General features: G+C 45.1%; 1 protein-coding gene across 1 annotated transcript; it reads right to left on the bottom strand.

Annotated features, from left to right (window-relative positions):
- Positions 1 to 6,404: 6,404 nt before the first annotated feature.
- CHST2 (carbohydrate sulfotransferase 2) lies at positions 6,405 to 13,068 on the bottom strand. The gene is made up of 2 exons (XM_072618219.1): positions 12,067 to 13,068; positions 6,405 to 11,914 (listed from the first exon to the last, which is right to left on the bottom strand). Exon 2 carries the CDS (start codon positions 11,706 to 11,708, stop codon positions 10,122 to 10,124), a length of 1,587 nt encoding a protein of 528 aa, XP_072474320.1. The 5' UTR covers positions 11,709 to 11,914; positions 12,067 to 13,068; the 3' UTR covers positions 6,405 to 10,121.
- Positions 13,069 to 13,856: the final 788 nt, after the last annotated feature.

The raw sequence follows: 13,856 nt of genomic DNA, 5'->3' as shown, positions 1-13,856 counted from the left end.
CCAGCATGGTATACTAATACTAGGTAAGGAAATGGCAGAATCTATGCCTAGAGATTGCAAAACAATTAGCATCTACCAAATACCTAACAATACATGACCTAGTGACCAGAATTACACATCAGAAGTTCACTATCTTTCCTAAACTATAAGACAATAAATCACCCTTCTATAAATACAGACCTCAAAATGTCTGAGAATTCAACCACAATGACATTGTACTGGAATTAAATCATTATCACAGAGAGAGCTGTTGCCTACAATTAACCAGATATAACACTGATTTATGAAAATTTAAGAACAATGCTTTTAATAGTTGTCATCAGACCAAATAGTCATAATCTCCAAGTTACATGAAATAAAAGTCTTTCAGATTATAGAGCTGAATTGTGTTTATCCTTCGTTGCCAAAGAAGACCATACCATCAGAGACATGATGACATGGCTTGCGCTTGACTTTGTTTTGAGTGAGGGAGGACTGTGCAGGTCACCAGCCTCACTTCTCCTGCAGAGCCATCTGAAACAGTGACCAGATATTCCTCAGGATGACTGGAGATGACCCAGGATGCACTGGGAGACTTTGAGCCCTTTAGGCCAAGGTCTTTGCAGGTACTCCCTTAGGGTGAGGCAATGCCCATTCACTGAATAGGCCTGTTTAAGAAGTAGCTAGGGCATGGCCCCTTTAATGAGGCCAAGAAAGAGACAGACATCAGGCTTGGTGGGAAACAACAACAGTTACTATTGATAATCACTGTAAAGTTAGGAGGGTCAAGAGGAGCCCTTAGGCAGGGGCCATTGGCATCCCAGTTTCAGAGTGTAGTAGGTTTAAGGTTTGAGGAGAGGACAGGACAGGACAGGACAGGACAGAACAGGAGAAGGAAGGGAAGGGGAGGGGAAGGGGAGGGGAGGGGAGGGGAGGGGAGGGAAGGGAAGGGAAGGGGAGGGGAGGGGAGAGGGAAGGGAAGGGAAGGGAAGGGAAGGGAAGGGAAGGGAAAGGAAGGGAAGGGAAGGGAAGGGGCCAGTAAAACTCAAGTCAACTGGGCATCTTTTGGCCATCCAAATTTACCGTCCTTTGGAGAGGAGAAGGGGAGGGGAAGGCTGACAGGAGAGGAGGAGGAGTTGAGTTACCCAGCTAGCTGAGTCCCCATTCAACCAGCTGCATCTACTCACAGGATTGTGCTTGTCCTTCATTGCCAAAGAAGACCATGCCATCAGAGAAATAATGACATGACTTGCACTTGAAGAAATCAAGACCATGTGGAAATGGGATTAAAAACATGTATCATTCCTGTTATCAGGTCTGCCACTGAAATTGTCCTAAATATGCTTTCAGTGAGCCTACAGAAGATGAGGTTACATCTTAATATAACTGCAAATTACAATTGCAAATTATAATTACAATTAATTCAATTACAAAAACAAAATCATTTTTATACATTTGTGCAAGGGTCTGTAGGACATTAAATATAAAATAATAGCAGCAAGGTAATTGTCTTAAACTGTTTCTGTCTGAAAATCATTGGAAAAGATAAAGTTATTATTCCTGAATAAATATTAAATTAGTATTAAATTGATATTAATTGTCGATATGAGTTACAGTGGAAAAATTTGAGAAGAATGAGACAATAAACTGACATTTCAGTATAACTTTAAGGATTATAAAGTATTTTACATGCATTTTTACATCTGATCCCCACAGAAATTCTTCTTGGTGGACCTTTAGGTAAGAGGACACAACATCTCAATCAGGTTAAATGAGTTGTCCATAGTCATTAAGGGTTACAGACAGAAACACTCCAGTTTCCCTGTGTGACCTTAGGGTACACATCATTTAGAATCTCTGGGTCTCTGTTTCCTCAAATCCTATATAATTTATGTGAAAATTACATTGAGTAAAAAGCAACTCTCCCTTCCCAGAAACTTCTTTTTTAATCACCATGGGATGATATGAATAGTTTTCATTTGTTCTGATTTCATTGAATGGAAACTCCAGGTCAGAGACTGGTTTTATTTGTGTCTTTGTAACCCAAAAACCTATCATCTGGGTCTGGCACATAATGGGTGTTTAATGATTTTTAATTTAATTTAATTTGCATAGAGAGGTGGCCAGCAGTGAAAGCATCATGGGACACTTTTCTGACTGTAGCTACTGGGCAAAATTACTAATTCTACACCGCCCAACTACTTGACAATTGTGGTCACTGCCCTGCTGAAGTGATTCCTGGGAAGTATTAGCCATTCTAGTGACACTTTGGATATCTGATCCCAACTAATCAGTTCAACCAAAAAAGTTGTATAATCCATTATGTCCCGATTCTGTCCCTGAGTGTATGGACACAGTCTCTTAACACTCCATAAACACCTTACGTTTATATACAATACCTCACTTCCCCCATAAAAATATAAAATCACCTCATAACATTTTCCATTTTGCTAGCATGAGTTGTTATGCAGAATTTAACAATTTCTCTAGAAGAATATGATTAAGAGTGTGAAGAATTACATAAGATGTAATAAAAGTCAAGTGGCATAAGCTTAATTATTAAACACTTGTACCAGAACCTTGTAGCCAAATAGTGTGCCTGACTGTAAAAAGTAGGAGTAAATAGTCTTGGAAAAGGAAAAAAATTTTTAATAATTTTTTTCCTTAGCTCTGATCTTTGACAGATATGCAAAGCCTTTTCTTGCAGGTTGACGGCACAGAGGATTAGTAGACCAGCCACTTACCCTCTGAAGACACACCCTGCCCCAGTCACAAATAGAAAGTCATTCCTAAAATTGTGTTTGTCACTTTGAACTTGTTCTATGGGCAACACTGGTTCCCATCATACAACTGTCATATCATCTTTTATAACTGACAGCTTCATCTTATGAGGCCTAAAAATGTACTAAACAGGATTGCTGGGCTAAGATCTGGAGCTACAATCTGTACCACACCATCCAACAAGGCAGAAGTAATGCTACCTTTACTTTTTAAGTCTGTAGTAACAATAGAAAAGTAATTTTTTCTCACTTTTTTGTTATTTTGAAGTCATGTCTACAGACTGAATTTTGCAAATAGTCTTAACTTCATCGCCCAGAGAACATTAATTTAATGGTCTCTCCTGAACCTCAGTTAGTCACGAAACAACAACAGCTCACTTGGCAACAGTAGATACTGTGTTCCACAGAAACTCAGGACTGGGCTGCCAGGGGTCAGGATGGAGATATAGTGGCCCAGACCTTCACCTTGCTCAGTATATACAACACACCAGGCTCCATGTGAAGTGTCCACTCCTCTTTTGGCTCCATCCCAGGTCACTGTCCTCCTCTCTCATGACTGATGAGTTCATTTACAACATCAAAAGTCATAAACAAATGTCGAAGGCACATTGTTGGCTCTGTAGGCTTGGTTTGGATAGAGTTCTCTGTGTGGGTACACTTTCCAGTTTAATTACTCTTGGACTTAATGCCCTTGAGAAAACCTTTAAAATCAAGTTTCCTCTGTGGAAAATTTATATAATCTCTTTCCAGACTTGAAAACAACTTTTGGGACATCCATTCTAGCCCCCTCATTTTACAGATGGGAAAACTGAGGCTTAGAGAGAGGAACTGACTTGACCAAAGTCATACAATTTATTAGTAGCAGTAATAGTATCAACCCAGGTACAGGAACACCTAGAACTCATGCAGGTAATTTCATTGCCAGAAGATTACATCTCAACCCCTAAATATTTAAAATATATTTTATCTTTCCATTATGGTTATTTCTGGAAAAAAGACTCCTTGCCACATTTCCACCCCCAATAGAACCCACCCTTGTAATAAAGAAAGATGAGTAAGTGAAATCACCAGGTGGAGTGACTGATCTCACAATGTATATAAGATTCTACCACAATAGTACCCTTACCTTTCTGCCATGAAGAGGAATATATATTTCATTCTCTATTTCCCAGGACCATCACTGGTTTTTCGATGTCTCAGAGTCTAGCTTTGTTGTATGGATCTTTTCATTCACAGTCCTTTAGTTACATATACATTGTTTTTTAGGTTCTGCTTATTTTATGATGCAGCAGTTCATACAAATGGCCCCCATTTCTAGAACTTTCTTATATTCCTAATTTTTTTTCAAAAAATACTTTATATATTTTTTGCTTTATATGTTAATACCTTGTTTTTGCATCTGTTCATTTCTGAACATAACTCTCTTCCCAACATGCCCTCCCAGAAAGTTATCCCTTACAATAAAGATTTTAAAAGAGAGGGGGAAACACAATTTAGTGACATCAACACCCTAGCTATGTCATAAAGTATATGGCATATTCTATACCCACATCCCTTACTTCTGCAATGAAGTGAGATTCATTTTCTCTACCCTTCTCTGGGACCAACCTTGGTCACTCAAACTACACACGTTTCCATTTCATTTTCTTGTTCTTTCCACTTACATTGCCGTAAATTACATATAATTGTTTTCCTGGCTCTAACTTCACTCTGTATCAGTTCATATAAATCTTCCCTGGTTTCTCTGCATTCCTCATCAGGCATAGTAATATTCCATTACACTCAGATACTACCATTTGTTTAGCTCTTTCCCAGTTGATGACAATCTATTTTATTGAGAATATTCCGATACCACAAAATGTTCTCCTGCTAATATTGTGGTGTGCTGGATATTTCATTCTGGCTTTGCTCCACCCCCTTGCTGCCAATAATTTAACTATTAATAAATATTTATTAAGTACCTACTGTGCTAGTGAATTAGGAACTAGATACAAGACACAAAAAAGGCACTATCCTCTAAAACCTTCCCTTCTTACATTACTGATACCCAGTAGTGGGATTACTACACCAGCCCCCGTGGAAAAGAACTTTTCTCAACTTATGGTGTAATGAATCCAGGGCACTTGTTCTTAATTAATATTTTCTGATTGACCTTTCATTACAATCTCGAAAAGTATTGTCAGATATTATATGTCTTTCTATGGGCATAGGATTTAGAGCTGGAAATGATCTTATTGATAATTTAGTCCATCCCACTCACTTTACAAATAAGAAAACTAAGATTCGAAGACGTTAAATGATTTGCCCAAGGTAGCCTAGGTAGTAATTGAATTATACTTAAACCTAGGTCTTGCTGCTTCAAATCCATTGCTCTTTCTAATGTGGAGGACTTAATAATAAGTGGTCAGAAGATATGAGTAGTTTTCAAAGGAAGAAATGCAAGTCACCAAGGACTATGAAAAACACTCCAAATTACTAATAATAAGAGAAATTAAAATTTGGAAAATGCTGATGTTTCACTTCATATCTAACAGATTGGCAAAGATGACTTAAGAAAATGACAAAAAGTAGAGGAACTATATAGAGAAAGACATACTTAATGAATTGTTGGTGGAGTTGCTAATTAGTCCAGTCATTCTGGAAAATTATTTTGGAATTATACAAAAAAAAAAACATAAAACAATGCATACTCTTTGATCCAGTATATACACGAAGAAACTTGAAGACAAAAGTGAAGGAACTCTCTCTGTGTGTATACAAAGGCATGCACATACATGTAGATAGAGATAGATAGATATCATGCGCACACACACACACACGAATATTTTTGCAGTTACAAAGAACTCTTAATTCTTTGGGTGACTACTATTTGAGGAACTACTGAACAAATTTGCAGCAAATAGTAAGCTAGACTTGGAGTCAGAGACTTGAGTTCAAATCCTGCCTCAGACTCTTATTTAACTCTGTGACTAAGCAAATGGTTTAATCTCTCTGTTTCCCCATCTTTAAGAGCACCTACTTTAGTATTGTTGTGAGGATGTGCTAACCTTAAAATGCCATATAAATGTTAGTCAGTGATGGGGATGGGAATGACGGCATTGGTGGTGGTGGTAGTGGTGGTGGTGGTGGTGGTGGTGGTGGTGAGGAAGCAATGAAAATGATAAATTGAATACTGTTGTGCCACAAAAATGACAAAATTTAAGAATTCAGAGAAACATAGGAGAATTCATATAAACTGATGCAGAGAAAAAGAAGCAAAACTAGGAAAACAATTATGACGAAAATGTGAAGAAACAACCGTGAATGAATGATTTAGGATCTCTAACCAATGCAGTGAGCAGTTGTGATGGTACCATACTGATGGTAGCTCTGACTCTCTGGGGTCATGAATTAGAAGTACAGAATCTACCAAATATTACCAGTCCTGATCAATGTGCTGAATTATTTTGCTTAAATGTGCTTATATGTTAACAGAAGATGGTTGTGGAAAGGGGGCCAGCGTGGGAGGGGGGAAAGGAGGCAGAGGCAGACAGTCTTTGAAAAATGACAATGGAATTTTTAAATTATATCTATAAAACTTTTAAAATAATGGTAATAATTTATACTAAGAAACATTTCCACCAAGCAATAATGACATTACTCTAGTAGATTTTTAAATTATGACAATATATTTCAAGACTTTTATGAACTGATGCAATTGAAGTGAGCAGAACCAGAACATTGTACATAATAATAGCAGTATTGTAATGCTGATCAACCATGAAAGACTTAGCTACTCTGATCAATACAATGAGCCAAGATCATCCTAAAGAACCCAACATGAGTATCCACCTCTGGAGAGAACTGATGATCTCTGAATACAGAATTTTTTCATTTTCTTTTTTTTCTTACTTTTTCTTGTGTATTTTTTTTCAACATTGCTGATATGGAAATATGTCTTGCATGACTATACATTCAAAATTGATATATTGCTTGCCTTCATAATGGGTGTAGGAGAAGCAGGAGCGAGAGAATTTGGAACTCAAAAAAATTTTTTTACATGAATGTTAAAAATAAGCAAAAATTTTAAAAAATAATCTAGTTCAGAGTCATTGTAACAGAATGGGTATTTTTATTAGAATTTACTATCACTTTAGTACCACAAAACCATGGAAAGATAGAATACCTGGAATCAGAATAAACATGGGTTCAAAATCTGTCTCTGACAATTACTGGTTGTTACCTTAGGCACATCATTTAACTTCCTAAACTTTGGTTTCTCCATCTATTGAATGGGGCTTAAAATACCTGTAGTTCCTATCTCCAGGAAACTGTTGTGAGAATCAAATGAGAAAATGGAGTTAAAGTGCCTTGTTAACTGTGAAGCACTATAGGAATGTAAGTTAAGGACAGTTAATTTTTTGAACCCTCCCCAAGAGAGTTGAATGTCCTAGAAATGATTGACTTAATCTTTGTTGAAGGCAACCATTCCATTGTTTTAGACTCCATTTCATTAGTCCATAGCTACCTACAAACCTCCAAGAGAGACAATGTACCTTTTCAAATCACAAATATATAAGGAAGAGAAAGGTCTGAAGGTAGCTGTTATAAGACAAGGTGGGGGGGAACAACATTGAAGTTATATTTTTAAAAGAAAATAACTTTTTTAAATATTGGAGGTGTATGGTGACCATTGATGTTTATGTTACAAAGTTATTTAGCAAGTAAGGGGCACAGTCTTCTATAGACCACTTTAGTACCCATGATGTTATAAAATGCAAAATTACTAGAATAGTATTTTGATGAAACTGAAGCTTTTAGCCATTTCCCTGGTGGAAATGTCATAATTGGGATTCAGATATTTTTTCAAAAGAAGAAATCCTTTTCAAGAAAAACTAAACATGAATTTTTGTATATCAAATGGTAAGGTCAGATTCCTTGACTCCACAACACAAAAATTTGCTTCTGAGAAGTCTTTCTTTTTTTATTAAAAGCATTTGCTCTTTAATGATGTTCCCTTGATTCCCTCCTAAAATCATGCAGTCATCTGCAGTCATCAAATATCAATCCATCTTATTTATTATGTGCTAATCTAATTTTAAAATGTTTTTAAATTAAAAGTCTCACAAATGCATTTACTGGTGCTGCTTTCCATAAAAAATCAAGAATCAAAACATTCTATATGCAATCTAGCAAAATAAAAATAAAGCCATTAGCTGTTGGACAAATTAAGAAATAATCATGTTTTCTCTCTACATCGGGGTTTTTTTTTTCTCAACTGTTTTTTCTTATTCTTTCTGAGAAAATACCTGATTTCCCCCTTTGTGCTTCTTTATCTGGAAATCCTTAATGGTACGATTAGATTCCACACATCATTACAATTATACACTTAATAGTCACCCCTGTGTTAAAATAAATATCTTCACAAGAACATTATTCCTTTTATCTTTTTTCTTCCTATAAAGAAATTCTCAACAGTTAACAGAATCTGCCCAAGCTATCTTCCAGAGGTCTCATAATAGATTACAGTGAAATCAGGGTAGGAGGATATTGAAGTTGTACTATATTTAACATCAGATATCTCAAATCTGTCTGCTTTCTCCATTACATGGCCAAATTTCATAACCTGATATTATGCAGGGATATATCAGCCCAAAATAGGGTTAGAATAAGAGCTACATTATTACCCTCTGAAAAGATACAATGTTTTTCTCCAAGTAAAATTCTAGACTCTTAAAATTCAAACAGACTAAGCCATGTTTTCATTTTAAAATATGGAAGGATGAAAACTGAATACTGAATAAGTTCAGACTAAAGCCTCATTCTGTGGCCTACCATTTCCTTGGCAAATTTATACTTTTTTTTGTGATTAAATGTGAAGAAAGTAACACATCCCACTGGCACCAAAACAAGTCATGCATGATAAATTCATGCACACACACTCCTTTAGATGGGAAGGAAAAGAAAAAGCTGAATAACTTTATCCTTTTCCGATCCAACTCCATTGCTTTCTTCCCTGTGCCTAATTATGTTGACTGTCAAAACCAGGGAAAAACACACTCCAGATCCAGGCTCCTCAGTGACCCCTCAGCTAAGAGTGGACACCTCCTCCATGGTACAAAGGAAAAAAAAGCACATATATATATGTACATATATATACATATACATATATATATGTGTATATATGCATATACAGGCAGTTTCCAAACACTCCAACTTTTAGGTTTTGCTCTGATCTCGTGTTGTGTTCTGTTTTTCAATCACATCCTTTTTTTCACATCCATCATATCAAATGACCAAATTCTGAACCAAGCTCTAGATAGAAAATAAGTCCTTGGGGTATTAAATCTTAACACTGTGATAGCCCAAAGCAGGTTCTTTTAGAAATCACAGGAATTTGTACTCTCCTTCTTAGATTCATAACCAGGAAGGAAAAAGCTGTACTTTTCCACTGATTTGCTCTTTTTTTTTTAGGGGTTTAAGGATGGGGTGGGGTGGGTAGTATTACTGAATTTGCGTACAAACGCTGGAACTGGAACCTGACAGAAGCCTTGATTTATTTATAAAAAACTAACTCCCAGCTCTGAGCAAGAAAGAGTCAGTCAAGCAAATGCTGCCTTTCCCCCTCCTCACCCCCACCAATCCATCTGGCTTCCCACGTGGGACAGGTACCCAGGAAAGCAAGTGTGGTTTGCAGCTGCACTGAACAAGTAACACAGATCATTCCAAAGCAACCAAAACGGTTATTAAAAAATGAATATCATTTATTATTTTCTTTATTAATAATCCCATTGAACCACCGCTTTTTCCACAAAAGTTCATTTCAGATTTATGGATCCGTGATTTCTGCCTCTCCCCTGGCCTCCAGACCCTCCTGGACTTCCCCAGGTTAAGACCCCACCCCACTCCCTCTCCAAAATCCAAGTTGTTCATTTACATGACCACAGACACCACAGAAAGTTTGTAAACAAGATTTTGGTTGCTGAAAACTCGAACAACATCCCACTTCCGAACGGAAGGGGAGGCAGGGGATGGCATGGAAGGAAGGAAGAGAGGGGAGGGGAAGGGAAACTTGCCAACTCTTTCAAGTCTTGCCTCTTCTGGGATGTACCCGCTATAGCTGTTCCTCGAAACCCCATGACTCAAAACATTTATAACAAGTGTGAGTGTAATTATTTATATTATATAATATAGAGAGAAGAGTCTTCCCGATTGGGGTTTTAGGCTGTCCTTTGGACTACGCACCATGCTCCTCCCGTGTCCACAGTGTTTTGAGGAGGTCGGGGCCGGGGGCGCGGGGGGGGGGGGGGGGGGTGCGGGATGAGGGGCCGGTTCTCTGCGTAGGAGAGAAGCCCTGTCTTGTCTCCCCTCTTCTACCCTGTCTTAGAGCCGGGGTTTCCGGAGCAGAGTCTTGCTGAGGTCTTTCACCTCCTCGGGGCTGTTGACCCTCTCGTAGCCCAGCACCGCCATGGGCTGGTAGCAGAACTCCTCCACCTGCTTGATCTGCTGGAAGGTGAGGGCGGCCCTCCAGGCGTTTGCCGCCTGGGTGGCATTGCGAGCGGACACCACGAAGGGCTTAGAGGAGGAGCCCGAGCCGCTGGTCATGTTCAAGGCAAACTGCTCCATCTCCGGGCTCACCAGGAGGCCCACGAAGTCGTACACTCTCCGCAGCGTCTTGACCGGGTCCCCCACGAGGTCCTCATAGCGCACAACCAAGTAGTGGCCCCGCAGCCAGTCGGGGGGCTGCAGAGCCGTCTGCAGGGTCTTGGCCATGCTGTTGCAGATGACTTCCATAGCCCCCAGGGCGTGGTAGTCAGCTGGGCCGCTCCCCAGCCCCTCCTTCTTCCCACCCAGCTTGTGCCCCGCCGCCTCGAGAAAGGGCATGCGGTGCGCCCGCGGGTCCCGGCTGCGCACCACCTGCAGGCTCTCCCGAATGAGTCCGTGGCGGGAGCGGATGCGGGAGCTGGCCACGGCCCGAGGATCCCGCACCAGGTGGATGACCTTGAGATCCAGGGCCGGGTCCCTCAGCAGCGGGGCCAGCACGGCCACGTCGAAGACCCGCACTCCCTTGATGACGAGGGTGCGGTACTTGCGGCACTCTTCCTCGAAGCGTGCCAGCCGCTGGGGCGGGCACTTTTTGCACACGCGGTCGTCCACCAGCCCCACCACCTCCTTGCGGTAGGCCGGGCACAGGGGCGACGAGCAAACCACCTTGTTGGTGGCGGCCCCGAAGATGCCTAGCGTCGTCAGGTTGCGCCCCCCGCTGCCCGCGGGGCTGTACAGCTGGAAGACGGAGAGGTCGCAGCGATAGAGGGCGCTCAGCATGTCCCGCGCCGCGCCCTGCAGGGACACCGCGTCGCCGGGGTACAGCTTCTGCCACACGTGCCACACGGGCTCGTAGAGGAAGAACACCTCGGGGTTCTGGTTGAAGAGCTCCCCGAAAAAGGACGAGCCCGAGCGCCACGTGGTGAACACGTAGACCAGCTGGCGCTTGCTGGGGCCCACACCAGGGCCCGAACTGGCACCGGGGCCGCTGCTGTTGCCGCCGCCCCCCGGGCCGGGTCCCGCGCTGCCCGGGGCCGGCGCGGCTGCGGGCGCGCGGTACAGGGAGCGGAGGTCGGGGCGCGCGGGCGAGCCTGGCTGCCGGGCGGGGGGCGGCTCCCCGCGGCACTGCTGCGGCGGCTCCTTGTGCCACTTATAGTCCAGGAGGTTGAGCATGGTCAGCAGGAGCAGAAGCGCATAGCCGGCGCACAGGACCAGCGCTTTCCTGCGGAACACCTTCATGCCGAGCGGCGAGGCGGGCCAGCGCCGGCCCAGGCGCCTCGGCCACGGAAGAAAGAGGGAGAAGCCGCCCGCAGCCGGGGCGCCTGGGGGCAGCGGCCGGAGCTGGAGCAGCGGTGGCCGAGGCGCCGCCGCCGGGGGCCAGGGGCTCCTTCCCGGAGGCAGAGCGCGGGCCGAACTGTTGCTCATCCCAGGCGCTGCGCAGCCCGGCGGCCCCGCGGAGGCCTTTCCCTGGGCGGAGACGACGCGGTCCGGCTGCGGTGGCTGCGGCTGCGGCTGCGGCTGCGGCGGGGGCCCGAGCCCCGGCTCAGGGTCGCGGAGGCTGCAGGCGGCGGCGGCGGCTGCTCCCCGGCTCCTGGCGCTGTATCTCCCATGGCAGCGGCTCCGGGGAGCGTCTGTGGCAGGGGGCAAGGGGAGGAAGGAGAGGTTGGCACCAGGGAGTCGGGCAGCGCCTGCTATCTTCCGACCCTCGCCCACCCCGAGCCCTCCGAACCCCGACTCCCGCCCCCGCCCCTGGCCACCCCCTCTTTGTTTTGCGCCGGCTCACCTGGGAGTGCAGCCTCGGATCCAAACTCGGCGGGCCGGCTGGCTTCTGTCCGCGCCTCCCTCCTACTCTGCGGAGTGGGCGCGCACCTTCAGGTCAGCCCGGGGACTCGCCGACCCGCGGCAGTCCCGAGCTGGAAAGAGTTTCCGATCCGTGCCGGACGCCCCAAGGAGCGGGAAGGCAAACTTTAAGGGGGCCGCGGCGACCTGCCCTGCGCTTCCAAAAGTGCCCGCTGCTCCTCTGTCCTGGACGCCTGCGGCAGCCCCTCAACTCTTATTGGGCTCCTGCAGCCCACTGCGCGCTCCCCCCGCTGCCCCAAGGGGCCAGGGAGCTGGTGAGGCTGGGCAGTGACGGTTATAGTGGCCGCAGCCCCCAGAGAAATGCGTGGTTCAGGCTCTCCCTCGCCTTCCTTGGCTGGAAGCTACTCATCTTCCTGGAGGAAGCGACGGCGGAGAGCGCCGGAGACCGGAGACAGTGTGCCTCAGCAGCGGCGGCTTCCTCTTCCATTCTCAGGAGGATGCCCGGCTGGGCAGCGCGGGCGGCCCACGCCGCGCTGCAGTCTCTGCCTGACAACTAGGGTTCCATGCAGACGCGCCTCTGTGCGAAGAACCCCGGGACAGAGCACCGAGCTCCCCTCCCCCGCCTGGGCTAGCCTCTCCTGACCAACGGGGTCTCGGTAAGAAGGCAGCCTCCTCCGCCGAACGAAAGCGAAGCCCCGGAGGATGCTACCCGACTCCCCGCTCCCTGAGTGGCTGCAACAAGCTTTATCCTCAGTCCGTGCATCGCTTCTCCACTCTCGCTGCGGGTTGGTGGGAACGGCTGCCAATCGGGCCGGACTCCTCCTCCCCTCAGTCAGGGTCCCACCTCCCTCCGCCTCTTCCACCCAGCCGCTTTTCTACTCCGCAAGCGGCGGCTCTACGGTGCTGCCTGGAGGTTTGTACCCGCCTGGTTGGCCGGTGGCCCCCGCAAGCCGCTGCTGCTACTTGCTAGATGTTCTCCTAGAGCCAGGCTGCTGGGAGTATCGCTGCCAGTCTCCTGCGCTCCTCTCTTAGGCACCAGATGCCATGCCCTCCGGTCACCTCTCGGAGCCTGCCAGGCAAAGAATGGGACTGGGCATCCGAACGCTGCCAGGGGAAAGTGGGAGCTGTAACAGATCTTAGGCCCTACAGAGGAAGAAAGGAGAAAGACTTGCCCAAGGTCACACAGAGAGTTAGTGGCAAGGCTAGGATAGAAGCCGAGTCTCTCTGAGTCAGCAATCCACTGCCCTTGGCACAGTACCACCTACCCTTATCTCTTCTTTGCTCTACAAAAGAATTGATAATAAAGTTTGTCCCAGAGCCCCCAGACCCCGCCCTCCCCCCCCCCTTGTCTTACCTGGCTGTATGTGTCAGATTCCCTCCCCTCTTAAAGTTCCTTCCAGCTTTAAGTCCCTAGCGCCAAGTACCTCCTGCGTTTCCCTGGGCTCAGCGGTGCTCAGAGTCCCGCAGGTCCACGGCCTCCCGAACGTCCTGTGGGGAAGCAAGCTAGTGGTAACTGAGCCACCGACAGAGAGGCAGTTTACAAAGCTGAAGACTGACAGTTATTAGCTGTGAGCCAGTGAAATTCATTTAACTTGTTTCCCCACATGTAAAACTGCACCACCTACCTCGCCGGGCTTTTGTAAGGAAAGTCTACGGCAGTACCTAAGGCGTTATAGAAATGAATTGGGGTGAGACTAGAGAACTGTCATTAGTATAGGGACCTTCCCATGGAGGAAACTCCCTCTGTCTGCTCAGATAGTCACTTCAGCTAAA

The sequence above is a fragment of the Notamacropus eugenii genome, chromosome 6 (assembly GCF_028372415.1).
Source record: "Notamacropus eugenii isolate mMacEug1 chromosome 6, mMacEug1.pri_v2, whole genome shotgun sequence".
In the NCBI taxonomy this organism is placed as follows: domain Eukaryota; kingdom Metazoa; phylum Chordata; class Mammalia; order Diprotodontia; family Macropodidae; genus Notamacropus; species Notamacropus eugenii.
The sequence above is the reverse complement of the archived record's forward strand: the minus strand, read 5'-3'. Positions and strand labels throughout refer to the sequence as shown.